The sequence below is a fragment of the Tachypleus tridentatus genome, chromosome 8 (genome assembly GCF_004210375.1).
Source record: "Tachypleus tridentatus isolate NWPU-2018 chromosome 8, ASM421037v1, whole genome shotgun sequence".
Lineage (NCBI taxonomy): Eukaryota > Metazoa > Arthropoda > Merostomata > Xiphosura > Limulidae > Tachypleus > Tachypleus tridentatus.
In genome coordinates this window covers 131,921,899-131,945,860 of record NC_134832.1, presented here as the reverse complement: position 1 = coordinate 131,945,860, position 23,962 = coordinate 131,921,899, and the positions used below count along the sequence as shown (strand labels likewise).

The 23,962-nt window shown below is 33.8% G+C and overlaps 2 protein-coding genes and 1 non-coding gene across 3 annotated transcripts in view; all 3 read left to right on the top strand.

Moving 5' to 3' along the window:
• LOC143223512 (17S U2 SnRNP complex component HTATSF1-like) overlaps positions 1-5,596 on the top strand; it is an 80,376-nt gene extending 74,780 nt beyond the window's left edge. Inside the window, 2 exon segments of the mRNA XM_076451589.1 lie at positions 5,232-5,391; positions 5,393-5,596. Coding sequence (XP_076307704.1) covers positions 5,232-5,391; positions 5,393-5,521 — 289 coding nt within the window. The 3' untranslated portion in view covers positions 5,522-5,596.
• A 6,938-nt stretch (positions 5,597-12,534) lies between these two features.
• On the top strand, positions 12,535-12,698 carry LOC143224367 (U1 spliceosomal RNA). The gene has a single exon (XR_013013360.1). It is a non-coding gene; the product is annotated as a U1 spliceosomal RNA (small nuclear RNA).
• Positions 12,699-16,286: 3,588 nt separating this feature from the next.
• Positions 16,287-19,501, top strand: LOC143224010 (histone deacetylase complex subunit SAP18-like). The gene is made up of 2 exons (XM_076452476.1): positions 16,287-16,369; positions 19,139-19,501. Exons 1-2 carry the CDS (start codon positions 16,287-16,289, stop codon positions 19,425-19,427), a joined length of 372 nt encoding a protein of 123 aa, XP_076308591.1. The 3' UTR covers positions 19,428-19,501.
• The last annotated feature ends 4,461 nt before the right edge of the window (positions 19,502-23,962 follow it).

Below are 23,962 nucleotides of genomic sequence, written 5' to 3'. Positions count from 1 at the left end.
TATTTGTTGTTGTTTGTTGTTGTTTTTTATTTCGCGCAAAGCTACACGATGGCTATCTGCGCTAATCGTCCCTAATTTTGCAGTGTGAGACTAAAGCGAAAGCAGCTAGTCATCACCACCCACCGCAAACTCTTGGGCTACTCTTTTATTAATTGATAGTGACACAAATAAAGAGAACTAGCTTCTCACATATTATCTGCGTTTTGTATTTTATTACACGCTGATATAAACCAAAGACTGATAGGATTTCAGAGGCAAAGGGTAAAGAAAAATATGGTTTCAAATTTCAAGTCTCGTACCGTCTTAAATTCGTCTTTGTTCGTGTCTTTTAGTCTTCGAAGTTACATATATTTCTTTTTGTCTCTTTTATTTCAAAGCTTATTTATTAACTTTCTAATTTTTCTTTTAAGTGAAGCTAACCTGACCCAATACCTCAATCGGTCTCTAATTTTTTGTTCATCCTGTTTCGTCTTCTATTTGATATATAACATGTTGGTTTGGACTGTACTTTTATTCAAGGTTATATTTTCGAAATCGTAGCTCGTGATTATTCGAGTATTTCTTTATATGTGACGAGAATATAAATAGAAGAAAAAATTGCACTCTGATGTCTTCACGATTTACATTTCTGAAAAGAATAGGATATAAGAACACTTATACATGAAGCTATTTTTTTAAAAAATCCGAAACTTACTTTCTCTTCTTCATGTCAATTACCCTTACCTCGTATACCTCTTTCTTTCACCTAATAGTGGCGTGTTTTTGTTATCTCACGTGGGAGTTTCCTGGTCCCTTGTTCGTTAGCTAGGTTTCTCTTACTGAATAGCTCTTTTTATTATCTTGCTCATATCACCCTTCTCGTCTCTCTGTCAAAGACAGTGGGTGTTTTTCCTAGTTGATCCATTCACTACTCTTTACCATCTGGTTGTTCTACGTTTGATCACTTTTCAATCTCTTATTTTCTTGTTCAATCAATGATTGTCAGTTTCTACTATCACAGGCTATTGGGAGGCCTCGTTGACTAACCTTCCACTTTTATTATTTTGCTATAGTTCTATCATTCCCTGCCATGATCTTTATAATTCATTGCTTTCTTCTCCCATTTCCTTTGTCTTGTTGGAATGTTGTTATGGTTCTCTGCACTTTTATCCCGGTTGTTTGGCCACTTAGCCCTTATTCCGTCTGTCTCTTAAAAAACCTATTTCATTCTTCCTAGTGGTCATCACAAATCTGAACTTTATGCACTGAATGCCTTCCATACTTTACTTCACAGTTCTTTCTTGGTTTTAATTCGTGACTGCTCATTTCTTCCTAAGACTTGGGCTGCTTAGCGGTGAGGCCTGTTACTTTTTCTCCCATGATCTCAGGACTGTTTAATTTATTATGTCCAGTTCAGCTGGTCAAATGTTACCTGGCTTGCATGGATTTTGCTATTGTTTATTCTTTTCATGGGCTCCCCTCTCTTTCTTTACGCTTACTGGGTGGATTTATCAGCTCATCTAGATCATCTGTTCCTCCCTTGAATGGAGATGTTTGCAGGTTGTATCATGTCTCATACTATTATATCTGCTGCTTGACTCACTCTCTGGCCTGACACTTTTGAGGACAGAGAAATCATCCAGGCTGGAGTGTGTGCTACATCCAACATCCTTGTATCCTATTAGTAATACTATCTGGCAATTTTGTCTCTCTCAAGAGGTTGCTTTTTTCTAGTCACCATTTTACAATTTACTCACCATCTCTAAGGGAAGCTGCCTCTTTATTTTCTGATCTTGTAATAATGTAGTTCCATTCATTTCTCAAAACCCATTGTAGCCTATATTGCTTCACAGGGTATAGTTACTTCCCTAAACCTGCACTGAGTGAAAAGTAATGGAAATTGTTAATCACATCTGCCCTGGCATCCAAAGTGCGCTAATATGAGATGGGGTTTTATTTAAGATCACAACAGTGCTTTTTTTGTGTGTCTACATATATATATTTCATTGTCCATTTGAGATTTTACTATCACGGAGAAAGACAGCACTCGGAGAGGTGTCTGCTCACCCTCTTTGCTTGTGCTTGTCAGTTTTTCAAAGTAAGTTAAAATACCTTTATGACGAATTAATATGATTAGGTCCAGACATTTTATAGTGTCTCTCCAATGTGAATTCCTCCACACTGATAATGGAGTGGAGCACAGGGGATCCTTGCCTTTACTATTTTTATTGTTACCCAGTGTCGTGGGAAGTAGGGAAGGGGTTTCCATGTCATGATAGTGCAGGATACCACCTATTATGTAATATGCCAGTAACTTGTGTCTTAGGTGGGAGATAACTGAAAGCTAGTGACATTTAAAGAATCTCAAAAGCAGATGTGCAAGGAATAGCTACTATGTGCAAAAACGTGCCTATAAGAAATGTGTTTTCAGATAAGGAAAATGTTAACATTAGCTATACTTTGGACTTAAAGAGAGGGTAAGTGGTACAAAATATTAAGCATTATAACTTACAGCAATCTGAAAATGGGAGAAATGAAATGTTTACCCATAGTCTGACCCTCTTGCATTATGAATCTGGAATTTAGGAACTGCCGCTAGAATTGTGAGAACAAATCAGGAACTTGTTTATTTTTTGGTTTATTCTGTCAAATTAGAGGTGTATTTTAAAGTGTAATGAAATAGTGCTTTCAAGTTCTGATTGTAAATCGTACATGAAGAAAATGTACCCGTAGAATATTGTTCATATGTATTAGATTATATTTTTTTATACTTTGTTTCTTAATCTTTTATCATAACATTCTAGAAATCCTAAATGCAAAACTCGTATTTTTGTATGTGTCTTAATGCTCACTGAATTTATAGTATGGAAAATAATGTCATCTGTTCTCAGTGAACAGCCAATTAAAGAATTTTTGGCTGAAGATTACATTGCACAAAATTTGATGGATATGCTGAAATACTCTGAGACCAATACAAACTGAGTACATGTAATCCAGAGAGGAAGTGAAGCAAACAAAATAAGAGTAATGATCTAACTGATGCATCTATTCTGAGTTGCTTTCTTCATGTACTACAACGTGTCATTAATGACTGTGTTTCTTATCATTGAGCGTTACTGAACATTCTTCCAAAACTAAAACAAGCAGCAACTCACTTCAAACACAACATAAAGTCTGTTTCAACATGATGAACTTGATCTTTGCTCATGTTATAGAAAATGCTAGATGTGTTTTTATTGTTGTAGTTTATATCTTATAACAATTACACCAAAGGATATTTATTATTTCTTTCACAAAGATGTATTGTTTTATAAAAATGGACTAATGTTATTGTGGTTTAGTAATGATCGTAGTTGTTATTGGCATATTGTATTAGTTATTGGTTTTGTTTTTTCATATGCTACTCATATTAGTGCAGAAAAAGTTATTGGTTGACCTCAAAATTGTATGTCATTGTCATAAGTGGTGGGTAGCAAAGTATTGTTATAAGGAGTGTGTGTGGGGGGTTTTCTAGTTTGAATAATTGAATATCTTGTTCTTTGAATTTGTGTATGTTTGTAATTTCAGGACTGATTTATATTGTACACTTTTTTGGGAAAGTTTTGTACATTGTGTTATCATACATAATTTATTAAATATATTGCTATGTTAAGTTTTAGGTTTTTAATTCGTTAGAAAGAGTTATGTTGGTAGATAATCTCAGATTTGTCAATAATTATATATGTATACAATTCATTGTCCAGTATTGTCTGGAAATTAAATGCGCGCCTTTTTTTAAAATGTTTTCTGAATCCCATGATGTAATATTTTAGCAATTATTGACAGCTGCACTGTTATTTAAGACTATTTTTGTTGTAGGCATTAGTATTTTCAGCCATTAGAAAGGTGTATAGCATTTTAAAAAAAGGAAACAACAGTTGAATGCTCACAAGAAGTTTTAAAAGTCACTCATTGGTGATTAGTCATATACTTAAGTTTGCAATGGATTTCTCGCATACTTGCATTTGTTGGTTGTATATATATTTACACATCAAATGATTACCCATATTCCAACAATTGCTGCCAATCATGTTTATTTTAACATTTGTTATTGATTACACCTGTTACTGATTATGTACGTTTACACTTGCTTCATGATTATTTTGTTCATTTAGGAAATATTGGAATTAATTTTAGAAATCACTTATTAGATGTTTGTAGAGAGATGGATATAAATATTGGTGGCACCAAGGAGGGGGGGCTGAGCCCCCTCAAAAATGAGCCAAGTCCCCCTCAGCCCCCCAATATTGTTACCTACATATACTCATAAAATATAGAAAACACAATTGTCGTTGTTGCTTAACAATTACTATCAAAGAGACATAGATCTGTAGAACTCAACATCTTCATGAAGACAGAAGTATGTGTCATGCATCCTATAGCAACATACTCAATGCACTGAAACTCATGAGCTGTATTGCCACTCCCATTGTAATGCCATTCTATCTTGAGCTTTGATGAAGATTAGACAACCACGTTGATTTCAAGTCAAAACAGAACAGGTGCATTGTTTTGAAGTAATATTGACTATAAACACAACATGATGAAAGATATTTAGCCTGATAGTGACCTTGCTTTTCCTCAGAATGTATTAACTTCACCTGGAATAATTCGTTTCTGCTATGTAAACTGTGTCTCTATGTTATATTTCTTTTGATTTATAGTTTTACTCTTAATGATATATTAAATGTTCAATCAAAGCTAATCTTGCTTCTCTTTATTATTATGTATTGCCTTGGGTGGAATTTAGGTGAACTTCCTCTTTTATATATACCCATATTTTCATAAACAGATTATTTCTAATTTGTAATAATGAATTATTAATCAGAGTATGAGTTTCCAATGAAAAGTGCATTAAAAATGCAGTTCAAAATAGCACACCTTTCTGAAATGTACCTGGGTATTTACATTATTATAATTTACTTTATACAATTTTCCTTCCACTGGATACAAATAAATGTAAAATAACTGATGAGAATAACACCATAAACATTAGAAAATGTTGATCTTTATGTTAATAGTAACATGTAAGTAACAAATCTAAAGATGCAATTGGGAAGTTCACATTAACAACTGCAAAATATTATACATGATATACATTTAATATATTTTTATTAATTAACTTTCAAATCGCTCAATTGTTTTACTTCAGTAATTTTTTTATTGGTTTCCAAACATTCATTCAGTTCACTTTATTTTTTTTTTAACTCTAGGATGGATGCTACATTGAAAGAGTTGACAAGTTTAGTCAAGGAAGTTAATCCAGATGCTAGACGTAAAGGGACATATTTTGACTTTGCTCTTGTTATTCCTGACCATCGGGGTATAGGATGCAGGATGACAGACATTGGCAGTACTTGCTCTGGCCAGAAGGGGGGTTGATGATAATAAGACCCTCTCTCAGTGTAGGTTTCAGATCGGTGACTTTATGGATATAGCTATTTCTCCACCACCACCCAGGGGTTCTTTTGGATCTCGACGTGGGCGATCATCTAGGTACTAAGCGCTTCACTTTGATGATTTTTAAGCCATATTTTTCATCTCGTTTTTGTTCACAAATAAATAATGTACGTCTGTATACCAGGTGTGCTTTTTTTTTTTTTTCTGTGACATACACATGTGCACAAAACTCCATTTCCATTCATTAACTCATTTTGGGTGTCATAATGGAAATAACACACCTAAAGTACATTCATGGTATTGTGTCAGTATGGCTAATTTGAATCTACCTTTAATACTTATTTATATACAATTTAATTTGAAACATTAGCATAGAACTTATAAATGTTGTTATTCTAATTTTCTTTTCAAGAATGTTAAAAAATTAATTCATATTTTGTAATGATTGACTTTTCTGTGCCTATCAGGCTTGGAACCTTTCATGCCCTTGAAGTAAACTGAGGATCAACATCATTATCAATTTGAAACAGTACCTCTAATCATATTAAAGTATGCACAGATGAATTACTTGTTCAGTGACTGGGTGGGTTACGTGATAAAAATAATGCATTCACCATTATTTCTTATAAAACATTGACAGGGTACATCACTTTGACATAAATTGTAGGCCTAAATTAAATTATAACATTTCAAAATAAACTTTCATGCTAATGGTGTGCCTAAATGAGAAATAAAGTTACAGTATTCCACTATTAATTAATCAAGTTACTGAATGAACAAGATAACTCTCATATGGAACCCTGATATTAATCACTCTCTGTGTACCTGTAGTTTCTCTGTTAACTCACTGTTTCACTGACTCTTCTATTTGTAATGTATCATTGTTTCTAGATATAAACAGCTAGCTCTAGCAAAGATCCAAATTTAAACATTGAAAATATGGCTTATACCAATATCTTATCAGGGAGTATTTTACTTTAAATTCAAAATTCTTTCTGGAGATAAGTATGCAACAAAAAATGTACTAAATATAGTATTAAAAAGTTTATGTTAGATTTTGTACTTTTTTGTAAGCAATATTATCTCATAGATTTTTTTTAATCCATTAAAATGTGTACCTCTAAGATCAAATTTGAAATAGTGCATTTTGACAGTATAACAGCCCTTGACAAAAATGGTGCCAGTCATCCACATTTAAATATATTGCTACACTTTTACGCAGAGCCATTCCAAGTTGATTTTGCAAACAGTACAGAAAACATATACTATTCTTCAATACATAGACTCACACACACCAAGCATATCCTGCATGAAGATGAACAATGGAACATTGGTTATGTGTACCAGTAAAGAAAAGGAGGCTTTTCTCTGATATTATACGCATTTCCTAGAGTCTATAATACAACTTGATAATATTTAAGTAGTCACAATAGATATTAATTGCAATTAAATTATCAACTAATGGTGAGAGGTTTTGTAAATAAACAACTTAGACATAAAGAAACAAAAAATAGAAAACACGAATAGCCATATTTGCATAAGAATGAATTATGAAGGTATGGGCAATTTGAGAAACTAAAAGACAGCAGCTGGTTATTAATCCCATATAATGACTTCAAATATTAAAGACACGCAATTTTAGACGTGATCTCTTTGGATTTCTGGGTTGAAAACTTGTTACTTTGTTGTAGTTGATGATGCCTAACATTTGGACGTAAGCATTACATTTAACATTCGTTCCTGGCCTATAAAAACTAGAGATAATTTTAAATTATTTTATTGTTACTGTGACAAGAGCATAAACCCCAGATTTTACATCTTCCACAACTTTTTCACTCTGGACGGCCACACTTCTCGACCCCATCCTTTGAATGTTACTACTAGCTAAAAAACTATTAGAAATTCTAATGCGATGTTGCATAACACACCAGTAAGTCTACGGATTTACAATGCTAAAATCAGGGGTTCGATTTCCCTCGGTTGGCTCAGCAGATAGCCCAGGTGTGGCTTTGCTATAAGAAAAACACAAACATGCACATACAACAGTGTACTATACATTTGGATAATCAGTAATTTTAATGTCTTCCCCACCCAATTGTAAGGTAGCATACTATACTAATGTTTCAAAAGTACTACTGTGAAACTGAAAAGTTAATTCCTCGTGACTAAACACATTATTTCTCTCTCAAAGTTTTTCTGATGCTTTATTTGCCAGTTTCTTGTGGGAAAAATCATATTTTGAGGTTTTCTCAATCTTAATTTATGCCAATATTTTAAAGAAAGCTTTCAAGATTAGGTTGCCGATACTGTATGACTTGTTATACAAGAAGGAAAAATCTTATCACAAGAAGATTGTGGCCAGGAACATCATTTTCATACAATGCTTTTTGGGAGGGGAAGAGGAGGCAAAAGCCAACCTTATTTGGTGTAATTTTCACACAGTTGTCAAACTAGGCTGATGGAAATGTTTTAGAGAAATAGTCATTTGGACCTTACCCCAGATGATTCCCTTGATTGTGACAAACAGTATATTAGTGTGTCTATCTTTTAAGTGTTAAGGAACCACATTAACACAGTTAGAATTAAAGAATTTTAATTTAATGGAACTTGTTGAGAACTTAGTGCTCTTAATCTGTTTTCTGTTTAAATTAATATTGAACTGACACACTAGACACTTATGGAATATTAAAAAAAAAAAAGTTCTAATCTACTTACACCACTGCTGGTGAGAGTATTATGTTATTTTATTTCTTATTTGCTGTGTGGTTTTTGTAAGCTGTAGAAAAGTGGTTTCCAAACTCTTTTGGTCTGAGGCTCCCAACCTATAACTTTAATATGACAGTTGTAAAGAACAGCCCCTTAGTGAAAACAATAACATCTCCTTTCACATACCGTATCATTTATTTAGTTCAACATAAATTTTATAGGCTTATTATTTATTCAGAATTTAAATTAATTCAACATCCTCGTCTTTGGCAGTCTTCTAGAAAAAAGCTTCATCCCTCTAGGAGGGCTACAGTTGGCACTTTGGAAAACATAGCTGTAGAAGATCTAATACTTAAGGTAAAATTTTAGCACAAAGCTGTAGTGAGTCCTTTTAATACCACTAAGAGCCATGCTAATATTTCGATAGGAATAACCTAGAAGCTAATTTGCTGGGATGCAGATCAGAAGGTAAGCTGTGGGTGTGTCATAAGATTGCTAACCAATCCCACTGTTCAGTTCAAAGTCAAACAAAGCTGTTATGGTGACAGTTGCTGCTAACTAGCTTCACTTCCTCTTGTCAATAACTCAGAATATATTGAAGGCTTCTCCCAAATCCTTTATGTCCTTGATCTGACCATTTGAACCATATGTATATAAGGTTAAAGATACAAAATGGTATTCACTAAGTGCACTTAGAAACCTGTAGGAGATACTGTGGAGTAAAATGTCAGTGCAAAGCTTCAGACATCTATATTATTACTTGCAGTCAGTGTAGCTAATAATCATTGTGAGAGCTAAACTTTGCTTTTCTTTAACATTGTGGGGTTTTATCTTTAGAGTGTAATCTTCTCATGTAGCTTCAGGAGGGGTTCATACGGAACCAGTGGGAATAACCAATAGAGGTTTCCTTTCACGTTCTCTTTTACTAGTTCCTTGCACTTGTTACAGCTACGTGCTCATTTTATTTCAATTGCAAACCTGTTTGAGATACTCTGCAGTAAAATGTCAGTGCAAGGCTCCAGACATCTATATTATTAGTTGTTAGCATATTAGACTAGATTTACTATTTATAAGAGAAAATATCACCAAAAAATTTATGGAAGGCAAACTAGTACAAAATTACTTTTTATGATTATATATATATATAAATTGGGAAAGTAAACATATTAATATGAACAAGATGAAATTAAAAGCCATCATTTTCAAAATTATAAAACTTAATAAATAATTTTTTTATTTCATGGATTTAATGAGAACTTTTTACTCTTGTGTCACCACAGGATATTTGCTTGTTCCTGTCATTGTGGAACTGTTGCTTACTCACATTAATGCAAGTAATAAAGCCTGCACGACTTGTACGAAAAACATCTGAAGAACAAGTTTTCTTTCTCGCCCCTTTTTTTCTTGTTTATATATTGCTAAGCCAAGACACCCAAATACTAGTCGAGGCTTCGTGGTTAGTGAGTCAGGTTGAGTACTGAAGAATCAAGGACTAAAATTAGCTGCTGATTGATATACGCTTTGTGCTTTCAGTTGTGGATGCATTATAAAGTGACAGTCAACCCCATCACTTTGGTTCAAATAGACAAAGTCCTTGTAACAGCAGATGCTGCTGGCTGGTTTTCTTTAGTCAGTTATGACAAAATTAAGTAGGACTATACCTGAATACCTTAATATCTAGTAGGACTGCTGTATTATACGAAAATTATGGTTTGATCAGGTAAACAAAATAACTTCTTACTTTTGCTGCATGTGAGACCAGATTCACTGATTGGTCATTAAGCAGGTTTTCTTAAAGGAAGGATAGCTTTTACTTCACTTGTGATGTTCCAAAATAGACAACTTTTTTCTGTTGGTAAATCATATAATGGCACGGGGTTTCCTGTATCCGTGTTCAAGCATGATTTATTTGCAATCACGTAAGTGAGGTGCATGTTGTGAGCAGTCTGAGCTTGTTTATATCTGTGGTATTTTGGTATTTCCAGCCAGACTCTTGCCTGTTAGGCAAAGATTTTTGGATAGGCTGTACACTGTGCATATTTTGAATTAGATATCCTGTATGTACTCATTCAGCTTTTGTTGAATTAATTACAGCAAGCTATGTAGTTGGAATGAAATGAACCTTGAAATCACTATAGCTAATAATTATTGTGAGAGCTAAACTTTGCTTTTGTTTAAGATTGTGAGGTTTTATCTTTATAATTTAATCTCATCATGTAGCTTCAGGAGGGGTTCATGCTGTACCAGTGGGAAATAACCAACAGAGGTTTCCTTTCACGTTCTCTTTTACCAGTTCCTTGCAATTATTACAGATACGTGTTCTTTGTATTGTTTGGTTTAATAACGGTTGTTGTTTTGGGCATTTTGCGTGTGGATTCTTTGTTTGAAACAAGCTCCATCAACATTCAGGGAGTCCAAAAGCATATTCTGTAACTCAGTATTGATTGAACCTCCTTTTCTTTTTTTTTTTTTTTTTTTTTTTTTTGCAAAACCACACCTGTTTACTACGAAAGCAAATCCATGCATCAAAAAATACTACAGGATAATGAAAACCAAAAATCTTAGTGTCCAATTAAATAATTCTTTTTATTTTTCTGTGAAAACACATTAGTTAATACAACTCAATTGCACTGTTAACTATGCAGCTCCAATTTGGGACATAAACCAGTGATACCATACCAGGCTGTGTTTTTCATTCAAAATTACTATGTTTGACTAGGGATGGATTTGATGTAGTGTGGTGGGCATAACTTAATGACTAGACCTTGAAATATTAGAAAAGAATGTGAACAGTATTGCACATAATTAGGCTACAGTAAACAGTGATTAATTAATTAGTGAGTCAGTTTGTGTTACTGACAACCAGTTACTGTGAATATTGAGTTTGTGCTTCGAGTGAAGAAATAGAAATCCAAGAAGTACTAAGTACAAGAGAAAATTAGTAAGTAGAATTGTTCTGTTGGCATTTAATGTGGACTTATTCATATGAGTGAGCATTAATGAAACTAACCAAATACGTTTGGTACAAACTGAACTAGCAAGTGTAAAGAATCAAAACATCTACACCATTCTCTGCATCTGCTCAAGAACTTCAACCTCAAACAATTAACAACGTAATATGGAATAGGAGAAACCATCTGTTCTACACCTGTTACCACTACTCTTGTAATTATAGCTTCATCACTATCTCACATGTGTATGAAACCTAACAGGACATTTGAACAAAATTGTCTAGTTGAGAAACCAAGAGATTATAATAAAAAAAGATACCATGGGAATCATATCAACACAGGTTGTTATAATGTCCAAGGTGAATAGTGAGTAGTGAACAACAAGCTTTCCAACTCGTTGGTCATTTAAAAAGAACCAGCTTTAAAAAAAAAATTAAGCAGTCTTCAACCATAGCAAATACCAAGCATTATTGTCCATCTTATCAAATAAATTTGTGGTACCTAATCAGAAAAAAAGAGAAAAGCTTCTTAGGTAAAATTTGGAGTGCAGTAAGGAGAAAGGATAGCCAAACTTACTGAAAATGTTACAGACTTGCCCTATTATCTTCTCCAGGTAACACACGCGAATTAATTACAGACTGTAGAAAACGTTCAATAGGCAAGAACAGTGTTTTACAGTCACCAAATTAAACAATCCTTTGATTGACGTTGTACGTTGTGAAATACACCTACAATGTTAACTTTTCTCCTGTACTATTTCAAGAATGTATTATTCTACCCTGAATTGTTTGATAATTACATGTGTTGTGTTGTGATTTATCGTGAATGTGTATAGAAATTAAACTAGGAACATGATTAGGTTGTCCTCCCCCACAAAGCCTCCCCGTGGCACGTGTACAGACTTATAAAGCTAGAAACCGAGTTTTGATAGGGCGGGCGAAGCACAGGTAGCACATCGTGTAGCTTTGTTCTTAACTTCGAAGAAGCATAATCTATGAACACTGAATAGACAGTGTTTAGTTGAAATATATTTGAGTTCACTCTTCGTCACAAGTACGGAAAGTTCTTTTAAAACAGTTTTTTTTCTCTTCAAAATGGAAAAGAACACAACATAAAACTTATATGTACTTACGATTTTGTTTACGCAGTTGTAAATTATATAGCAGATTTTGATAGTAAACCAAGTAAGTCAGTAGGTGGCGCAGCTACGAGGACAGATTCCCAAGCGAGAGATATAGAATCCTGAAAAAGACTTTTATGTTTCATGAATATATAACATAAAAGGGAAACATATTCAATATAAATAAAGTATTACGAAATAAAACGAGCTATCAGCAGCTTTGATACATGTCTCTAAGAGTTCAAAAGTATGTTAAGACGCAATTTCGAATTTTATCTCTACACCTTATTCGAAGTCCCGAAGTGTTACTACATAAGGTTTTCACGTAAGTAATGAAGCATACTTACCTGGCGCTGGGAATGCCATGATCAATCAGGTGGCTTCCCCAGAGCGAGGCTCATCCATTGCACTCTGGGTGGGTTGACCTCTGCCACTATCCCAAACTGGGACAGATGGAGCGTGTAATTTTTGGTAGTGGGGGACTGCGTTCGCGCTATCCCCTGTATTATAAGTCAAAAAGTAGAAAGAGAGTGAAAAGAACTGTTATGATAATAAACTTCTACTTATCTCATTCAAGATCATAAAACGTAACACCACTATCCTTATTAATTTGAGAACGTGTTCTCCTTCTTAAACATAATTATAATTCTCACTCAAAAATTTGAGTCGTACGTGTCTCGATATTTATATTCGACTCAAATATATATGCTTTGTGATAACATTCTTTTTTTCTACTCTTTTGATTTCATGATATGTCTGTCTCGTCGACTAATGCACGATTTTCGTTTGGGGTGAGTTGAACAAGGTGAAGCGAAAATAACAACTAATCGATTGGTTATCGCCGATAGCGAAGTAACCCTAGAGGGTAGAAAATTGCAATATATGATAACAAAAAATGCTTCAGAGTTCGTAGACCTTAACAAATGCTCGTTAGGTGTGTCATGTTTCTCTTAACCTGAAGATGCCATAACAAGGTCGAAAATTTCTTATATACGTTATCTTAAGGTAGGATATCCGTACCAGCCGTTTCTAAAATACAGAAAAAGCGATCTTCATACGATTTAGCCCACTACTTCCAACATTAATCCTATTTCACTGAACTCTATTGATAATAACCCTCTGCTTTCTTCCATCAACCCGCTCTTCTATCCAGTTAACTTATCCCCCACGGCGTGGCCAAGCGTGTAAGGCGTGCGACTCGTAATCCGCTAAACATGCTCGCCCTTTCAGCCCTGGGGGCGTTATAATGTGAAGGTCAATCCCACTATTCGTTGGTAAAAAAGTAGCCCAAGAGTTGGCGGTGGGTGGTGATGTCTAGCTGCCTTCCCTCTAGTCTTACACTGACTGCTAAATTAGGTACGGCTAGCACAGATAGTCCTCGAGTAGCTTTGTGCCCAATTCAAAAAATAAAACAACTTATCCCCCACACTTATAAAGATAAGTTTCTTTACAAACCTTTTATATGGCACTTTGTCAAATGCTTTCTAAATATCTAGATACACCCTCATCTGCATATGCAGTCGTATTTTTGAAGCATTTTTGTACTTCTAGTATTACAACAGTATCAATTAAGCCCATTCTTTCCTCCATATCTCTGGACTTTTGGGCTTGGTTCAGTGGAAAGAGGAATTTTTCTGGAATGGATGGTTTACACTGAAGTAGGAAAAGGGTTTGGCATGTTTACAAGGGAACGCTTAACTCTTAACCGTCGTATTATTTGTTGTTGTTTGTTGTTTTTTTTTATTTCGCGCAAAGCTACACGATGGCTATCTGCGCTAATCGTCCCTAATTTTGCAGTGTGAGACTAAAGCGAAAGCAGCTAGTCATCACCACCCACCGCAAACTCTTGGGCTACTCTTTTTATTAATTGATAGTGACACAAATAAAGAGAACTAGCTTCTCACATATTATCTGCGTTTTGTATTTTATTACACGCTGATATAAACCAAAGACTGATAGGATTTCAGAGGCAAAGGGTAAAGAAAAATATGGTTTCTAATTTCAAGTCTCGTACCGTCTTAAATTCGTCTTTGTTCGTGTCTTTTAGTCTTCGAAGTTACATATATTTCTTTTTGTCTCTTTTATTTCAAAGCTTATTTATTAACTTTCTAATTTTTCTTTTAAGTGAAGCTAACCTGACCCAATACCTCAATCGGCCTCTAATTTTTTGTTCATCCTGTTTCGTCTTCTATTTGATATATAACATGTTGGTTTGGACTGTACTTTTATTCAAGGTTATATTTTCGAAATCGTAGCTCGTGATTATTCGAGTATTTCTTTATATGTGACGAGAATATAAATAGAAGAAAAAATTGCACTCTGATGTCTTCACGATTTACATTTCTGAAAAGAATAGGATATAAGAACACTTATACATGAAGCTATTTTTTTTAAAAAATCCGAAACTTACTTTCTCTTCTTCATGTCAATTACCCTTACCTCGTATACCTCTTTCTTTCACCTAATAGTGGCGTGTTTTTGTTATCTCACGTGGGAGTTTCCTGGTCCCTTGTTCGTTAGCTAGGTTTCTCTTACTGAATAGCTCTTTTTATTATCTTGCTCATATCACCCTTCTCGTCTCTCTGTCAAAGACAGTGGGTGTTTTTCCTAGTTGATCCATTCACTACTCTTTACCATCTGGTTGTTCTACGTTTGATCACTTTTCAATCTCTTATTTTCTTGTTCAATCAATGATTGTCAGTTTCTACTATCACAGGCTATTGGGAGGCCTCGTTGACTAACCTTCCACTTTTATTATTTTGCTATAGTTCTATCATTCCCTGCCATGATCTTTATAATTCATTGCTTTCTTCTCCCATTTCCTTTGTCTTGTTGGAATGTTGTTATGGTTCTCTGCACTTTTATCCCGGTTGTTTGGCCACTTAGCCCTTATTCCGTCTGTCTCTTAAAAAACCTATTTCATTCTTCCTAGTGGTCATCACAAATCTGAACTTTATGCACTGAATGCCTTCCATACTTTACTTCACAGTTCTTTCTTGGTTTTAATTCGTGACTGCTCATTTCTTCCTAAGACTTGGGCTGCTTAGCGGTGAGGCCTGTTACTTTTTCTCCCATGATCTCAGGACTGTTTAATTTATTATGTCCAGTTCAGCTGGTCAAATGTTACCTGGCTTGCATGGATTTTGCTATTGTTTATTCTTTTCATGGGCTCCCCTCTCTTTCTTTACGCTTACTGGGTGGATTTATCAGCTCATCTAGATCATCTGTTCCTCCCTTGAATGGAGATGTTTGCAGGTTGTATCATGTCTCATACTATTATATCTGCTGCTTGACTCACTCTCTGGCCTGACACTTTTGAGGACAGAGAAATCATCCAGGCTGGAGTGTGTGCTACATCCAACATCCTTGTATCCTATTAGTAATACTATCTGGCAATTTTGTCTCTCTCAAGAGGTTGCTTTTTTTCTAGTCACCATTTTACAATTTACTCACCATCTCTAAGGGGAAGCTGCCTCTTTATTTTCTGATCTTGTAATAATGTAGTTCCATTCATTTCTCAAAACCCATTGTAGCCTATATTGCTTCACAGGGTATAGTTACTTCCCTAAACCTGCACTGAGTGAAAAGTAATGGAAATTGTTAATCACATCTGCCCTGGCATCCAAAGTGCGCTAATATGAGATGGGGTTTTATTTAAGATCACAACAGTGCTTTTTTTGTGTGTCTACATATATATATTTCATTGTCCATTTGAGATTTTACTATCACGGAGAAAGACAGCACTCGGAGAGGTGTCTGCTCACCCTCTTTGCTTGTGCTTGTCAGTTTTTCAAAGTAAGTTAAAATACCTTTATGACGAATTAATATGATTAGGTCCAGACATTTTATAGTGTCTCTCCAATGTGAATTCCTCCACACTGATAATGGAGTGGAGCACAGGGGATCCTTGCCTTTACTATTTTTATTGTTACCCAGTGTCGTGGGAAGTAGGGAAGGGGTTTCCATGTCATGATAGTGCAGGATACCACCTATTATGTAATATGCCAGTAACTTGTGTCTTAGGTGGGAGATAACTGAAAGCTAGTGACATTTAAAGAATCTCAAAAGCAGATGTGCAAGGAATAGCTACTATGTGCAAAAACGTGCCTATAAGAAATGTGTTTTCAGATAAGGAAAATGTTAACATTAGCTATACTTTGGACTTAAAGAGAGGGTAAGTGGTACAAAATATTAAGCATTATAACTTACAGCAATCTGAAAATGGGAGAAATGAAATGTTTACCCATAGTCTGACCCTCTTGCATTATGAATCTGGAATTTAGGAACTGCCGCTAGAATTGTGAGAACAAATCAGGAACTTGTTTATTTTTTGGTTTATTCTGTCAAATTAGAGGTGTATTTTAAAGTGTAATGAAATAGTGCTTTCAAGTTGTGATTGTAAATCGTACATGAAGAAAATGTACCCGTAGAATATTGTTCATATGTATTAGATTATATTTTTTTATACTTTGTTTCTTAATCTTTTATCATAACATTCTAGAAATCCTAAATGCAAAACTCGTATTTTTGTATGTGTCTTAATGCTCACTGAATTTATAGTATGGAAAATAATGTCATCTGTTCTCAGTGAACAGCCAATTAAAGAATTTTTGGCTGAAGATTACATTGCACAAAATTTGATGGACATGCTGAAATACTCTGAGACCAATACAAACTGAGTACATGTAATCCAGAGAGGAAGTGAAGCAAACAAAATAAGAGTAATGATCTAACTGATGCATCTATTCTGAGTTGCTTTCTTCATGTACTACAACGTGTCATTAATGACTGTGTTTCTTATCATTGAGCGTTACTGAACATTCTTCCAAAACTAAAACAAGCAGCAACTCACTTCAAACACAACATAAAGTCTGTTTCAACATGATGAACTTGATCTTTGCTCATGTTATAGAAAATGCTAGATGTGTTTTTATTGTTGTAGTTTATATCTTATAACAATTACACCAAAGGATATTTATTATTTCTTTCACAAAGATGTATTGTTTTATAAAAAATGGACTAATGTTATTGTGGTTTAGTAATGATCGTAGTTGTTATTGGCATATTGTATTAGTTATTGGTTTTGTTTTTTCATATGCTACTCATATTAGTGCAGAAAAAGTTATTGGTTGACCTCAAAATTGTATGTCATTGTCATAAGTGGTGGGTAGCAAAGTATTGTTATAAGGAGTGTGTGTGGGGGTTTTCTAGTTTGAATAATTGAATATCTTGTTCTTTGAATTTGTGTATGTTTGTAATTTCAGGACTGATTTATATTGTACACTTTTTTGGGAAAGTTTTGTACATTGTGTTATCATACATAATTTATTAAATATATTGCTATGTTAAGTTTTAGGTTTTTAATTCGTTAGAAAGAGTTATGTTGGTAGATAATCTCAGATTTGTCAATAATTATATATGTATACAATTCATTGTCCAGTATTGTCTGGAAATTAAATGCGCCTTTTTTTAAAATGTTTTCTGAATCCCATGATGTAATATTTTAGCAATTATTGACAGCTGCACTGTTATTTAAGACTATTTTTTGTTGTAGGCATTAGTATTTTCAGCCATTAGAAAGGTGTATAGCATTTTAAAAAAAGGAAACAACAGTTGAATGCTCACAAGAAGTTTTAAAAGTCACTCATTGGTGATTAGTCATATACTTAAGTTTGCAATGGATTTCTCGCATACTTGCATTTGTTGGTTGTATATATATTTACACATCAAATGATTACCCATATTCCAACAATTGCTGCCAATCATGTTTATTTTAACATTTGTTATTGATTACACCTGTTACTGATTATGTACGTTTACACTTGCTTCATGATTATTTTGTTCATTTAGGAAATATTGGAATTAATTTTAGAAATCACTTATTAGATGTTTGTAGAGAGATGGATATAAATATTGGTGGCACCAAGGGGGGGCCTGAGCCCCCTCAAAAATGAGCCAAGTCCCCCTCAGCCCCCCAATATTGTTACCTACATATACTCATAAAATATAGAAAACACAATTGTCGTTGTTGCTTAACAATTACTATCAAAGAGACATAGATCTGTAGAACTCAACATCTTCATGAAGACAGAAGTATGTGTCATGCATCCTATAGCAACATACTCAATGCACTGAAACTCATGAGCTGTATTGCCACTCCCATTGTAATGCCATTCTATCTTGAGCTTTGATGAAGATTAGACAACCACGTTGATTTCAAGTCAAAACAGAACAGGTGCATTGTTTTGAAGTAATATTGACTATAAACACAACATGATGAAAGATATTTAGCCTGATAGTGACCTTGCTTTTCCTCAGAATGTATTAACTTCACCTGGAATAATTCGTTTCTGCTATGTAAACTGTGTCTCTATGTTATATTTCTTTTGATTTATAGTTTTACTCTTAATGATATATTAAATGTTCAATCAAAGCTAATCTTGCTTCTCTTTATTATTATGTATTGCCTTGGGTGGAATTTAGGTGAACTTCCTCTTTTATATATACCCATATTTTCATAAACAGATTATTTCTAATTTGTAATAATGAATTATTAATCAGAGTATGAGTTTCCAATGAAAAGTGCATTAAAAATGCAGTTCAAAATAGCACACCTTTCTGAAATGTACCTGGGTATTTACATTATTATAATTTACTTTATACAATTTTCCTTCCACTGGATACAAATAAATGTAAAATAACTGATGAGAATAACACCATAAACATTAGAAAATGTTGATCTTTATGTTAATAGTAACATGTAAGTAACAAATCTAAAGATGCAATTGGGAAGTTCACATTAACAACTGCAAAATATTATACATGATATACATTTAATATATTTTATTAATTAACTTTCAAATCGCTCAATTGTTTTACTTCAGTAATTTTTTATTGGTTCCCGAACATTCATTCAATTCACTTTATTTTCTTTGAACTTTAGGATGGATGCTACATTAAAAGAGTTGACAAGTTTAGTCAAGGAAGTTAATCCAGATGCTAGACGTAAAGGGACATATTTTGACTTTGCTCTTGTTATTCCTGACCATCGGGGTATAGGATGCAGGATGACAGACATTGGCAGTACTTGCTCTGGCCAGAAGGGGGTTGATGATAATAAGACCCTCTCTCAGTGTAGGTTTCAGATCGGTGACTTTATGGATATAGCTATTTCTCCACCACCACCCAGGGGTTCTTTTGGATCTCGACGTGGGCGATCATCTAGGTACTAAGCGCTTCACTTTGATGATTTTTAAGCCATATTTTTCATCTCGTTTTGTTCACAAATAAATAATGTACGTCTGTATACCAGGTGTGCTTTTTTTTTTTTTTTCTGTGACATACACATGTGCACAAAACTCCATTTCCATTCATTAACTCATTTTGGGTGTCATAATGGAAATAACACACCTAAAGTACATTCATGGTATTGTGTCAGTATGGCTAATTTGAATCTACCTTTAATACTTATTTATATACAATTTAATTTGAAACATTAGCATAGAACTTATAAATGTTGTTATTCTAATTTTCTTTTCAAGAATGTTAAAAATTAATTCATATTTTGTAATGATTGACTTTTCTGTGCCTATCAGGCTTGGAACCTTTCATGCCCTTGAAGTAAACTGAGGATCAACATCATTATCAATTTGAAACAGTACCTCTAATCATATTAAAGTATGCACAGATGAATTACTTGTTCAGTGACTGGGTGGGTTACGTGATAAAAATAATGCATTCACCATTATTTCTTATAAAACATTGACAGGGTACATCACTTTGACATAAATTGTAGGCCTAAATTAAATTATAACATTTCAAAATAAACTTTCATGCTAATGGTGTGCCTAAATGAGAAATAAAGTTACAGTATTCCACTATTAATTAATCAAGTTACTGAATGAACAAGATAACTCTCATATGGAACCCTGATATTAATCACTCTCTGTGTACCTGTAGTTTCTCTGTTAACTCACTGTTTCACTGACTCTTCTATTTGTAATGTATCATTGTTTCTAGATATAAACAGCTAGCTCTAGCAAAGATCCAAATTTAAACATTGAAAATATGGCTTATACCAATATCTTATCAGGGAGTATTTTACTTTAAATTCAAAATTCTTTCTGGAGATAAGTATGCAACAAAAATGTACTAAATATAGTATTAAAAAGTTTATGTTAGATTTTGTACTTTTTTGTAAGCAATATTATCTCATAGATTTTTTTTAATCCATTAAAATGTGTACCTCTAAGATCAAATTTGAAATAGTGCATTTTGACAGTATAACAGCCCTTGACAAAATGGTGCCAGTCATCCACATTTAAATATATTGCTACACTTTTACGCAGAGCCATTCCAAGTTGATTTTGCAAACAGTACAGAAAACATATACTATTCTTCAATACATAGACTCACACACACCAAGCATATCCTGCATGAAGATGAACAATGGAACATTGGTTATGTGTACCAGTAAAGAAAAGGAGGCTTTTCTCTGATATTATACGCATTTCCTAGAGTCTATAATACAACTTGATAATATTTAAGTAGTCACAATAGATATTAATTGCAATTAAATTATCAACTAATGGTGAGAGGTTTTGTAAATAAACAACTTAGACATAAAGAAACAAAAAATAGAAAACACGAATAGCCATATTTGCATAAGAATGAATTATGAAGGTATGGGCAATTTGAGAAACTAAAAGACAGCAGCTGGTTATTAATCCCATATAATGACTTCAAATATTAAAGACACGCAATTTTAGACGTGATCTCTTTGGATTTCTGGGTTGAAAACTTGTTACTTTGTTGTAGTTGATGATGCCTAACATTTGGACGTAAGCATTACATTTAACATTCGTTCCTGGCCTATAAAAACTAGAGATAATTTTAAATTATTTTATTGTTACTGTGACAAGAGCATAAACCCCAGATTTTACATCTTCCACAACTTTTCACTCTGGACGGCCACACTTCTCGACCCCATCCTTTGAATGTTACTACTAGCTAAAAACTATTAGAAATTCTAATGCGATGTTGCATAACACACCAGTAAGTCTACGGATTTACAATGCTAAAATCAGGGGTTCGATTTCCCTCGGTTGGCTCAGCAGATAGCCCAGGTGTGGCTTTGCTATAAGAAAACACAAACATGCACATACAACAGTGTACTATACATTTGGATAATCAGTAATTTTAATGTCTTCCCACCCAATTGTAAGGTAGCATACTATACTAATGTTTCAAAAGTACTACTGTGAAACTGAAAAGTTAATTCCTCGTGACTAAACACATTATTTCTCTCTCAAAGTTTTTCTGATGCTTTATTTGCCAGTTTCTTGTGGGAAAAATCATATTTTGAGGTTTTCTCAATCTTAATTTATGCCAATATTTTAAAGAAAGCTTTCAAGATTAGGTTGCCGATACTGTATGACTTGTTATACAAGAAGGAAAAATCTTATCACAAGAAGATTGTGGCCAGGAACATCATTTTCATACAATGCTTTTTGGAGGGGAAGAGGAGGCAAAAGCCAACCTTATTTGGTGTAATTTTCACACAGTTGTCAAACTAGGCTGATGGAAATGTTTTAGAGAAATAGTCATTTGGACCTTACCCCAGATGATTCCCTTGATTGTGACAAACAGTATATTAGTGTGTCTATCTTTTAAGTGTTAAGGAACCACATTAACACAGTTAGAATTAAAGAATTTTAATTTAATGGAACTTGTTGAGAACTTAGTGCTCTTAATCTGTTTTCTGTTTAAATTAATATTGAACTGACACACTAGACACTTATGGAATATTAAAAAAAAAGTTCTAATCTACTTACATCACTGCTGGTGAGAGTATTATGTTATTTTATTTCTTTTTGCTGTGTAGTTTTTGTAAGCTGTAGAAAAGTGGTTTCCAAACTCTTTTGGTTTGAGGCTCCCAACCTATAACTTTAATATGACAGTTGTAAAGAACAGCCCCTTAGTAAAAACAATAACATCTCCTTTCACATACCGTATCATTTATTTAGTTCAACATAAATTTTATAGGCTTATTATTTATTCAGAATTTAAATTAATTCAACATCCTCGTCTTTGGCAGTCTTCTAGAAAAAGCTTCATCCCTCTAGGAGGGCTACAGTTGGCACTTTGGAAAACATAGCTGTAGAAGATCTAATACTTAAGGTAAAATTTTAGCACAAAGCTGTAGTGAGTCCTTTTAATACCACTAAGAGCCATGCTAATATTTCGATAGGAATAACCTAGAAGCTAATTTGCTGGGATGCAGATCAAAAGGTAAGCTGTGGGTGTGTCATAAGATTGCTAACCAATCCCACTGTTCAGTTCAAAGTCAAACAAAGCTGTTATGGTGACAGTTGCTGCTAACTAGCTTCACTTCCTCTTGTCAATAACTCAGAATATATTGAAGGCTTCTCCCAAATCCTTTATGTCCTTGATCTGACCATTTGAACCATATGTATATAAGGTTAAAGATACAAAATGGTATTCACTAAGTGCACTTAGAAACCTGTAGGAGATACTGTGGAGTAAAATGTCAGTGCAAAGCTCCAGACATCTATATTATTACTTGCAGTCAGTGTAGCTAATAATCATTGTGAGAGCTAAACTTTGCTTTTCTTTAACATTGTGGGGTTTTATCTTTAGAGTGTAATCTTCTCATGTAGCTTCAGGAGGGGTTCATACGGAACCAGTGGGAATAACCAATAGAGGTTTCCTTTCACGTTCTCTTTTACTAGTTCCTTGCACTTGTTACAGCTACGTGCTCATTTTATTTCAATTGCAAACCTGTTTGAGATACTCTGCAGTAAAATGTCAGTGCAAGGCTCCAGACATCTATATTATTAGTTGTTAGCATATTAGACTAGATTTACTATTTATAAGAGAAAATATCACCAAAAAATTTATGGAAGGCAAACTAGTACAAAATTACTTTTTATGATTATATATATATATAAATTGGGAAAGTAAACATATTAATATGAACAAGATGAAATTAAAAGCCATCATTTTCAAAATTATAAAACTTAATAAATAATTTTTTTATTTCATGGATTTAATGAGAACTTTTTACTCTTGTGTCACCACAGGATATTTGCTTGTTCCTGTCATTGTGGAACTGTTGCTTACTCACATTAATGCAAGTAATAAAGCCTGCACGACTTGTACGAAAAACATCTGAAGAACAAGTTTTCTTTCTCGCCCCTTTTTTTCTTGTTTATATATTGCTAAGCCAAGACACCCAAATACTAGTCGAGGCTTCGTGGTTAGTGAGTCAGGTTGAGTACTGAAGAATCAAGGACTAAAAATTAGCTGCTGATTGATATACGCTTTGTGCTTTCAGTTGTGGATGCATTATAAAGTGACAGTCAACCCCATCACTTTGGTTCAAATAGACAAAGTCCTTGTAACAGCAGATGCTGCTGGCTGGTTTTCTTTTAGTCAGTTATGACAAAATTAAGTAGGACTATACCTGAATACCTTAATATCTAGTAGGACTGCTGTATTATACGAAAATTATGGTTTGATCAGGTAAACAAAATAACTTCTTACTTTTGCTGCATGTGAGACCAGATTCACTGATTGGTCATTAATCGTGCAACTTTGATCGAAATTCAAAAGTAGACAAACTTTCTGTTTACATTATTTTTTTAACGTTCTTACAATAATCTCTAATAAATTAAGAGTTTAACACTGGTATTATGTTCCTGATATGTTGTGAGCGGTCTATTTTCCTACTACATATTACTTAATT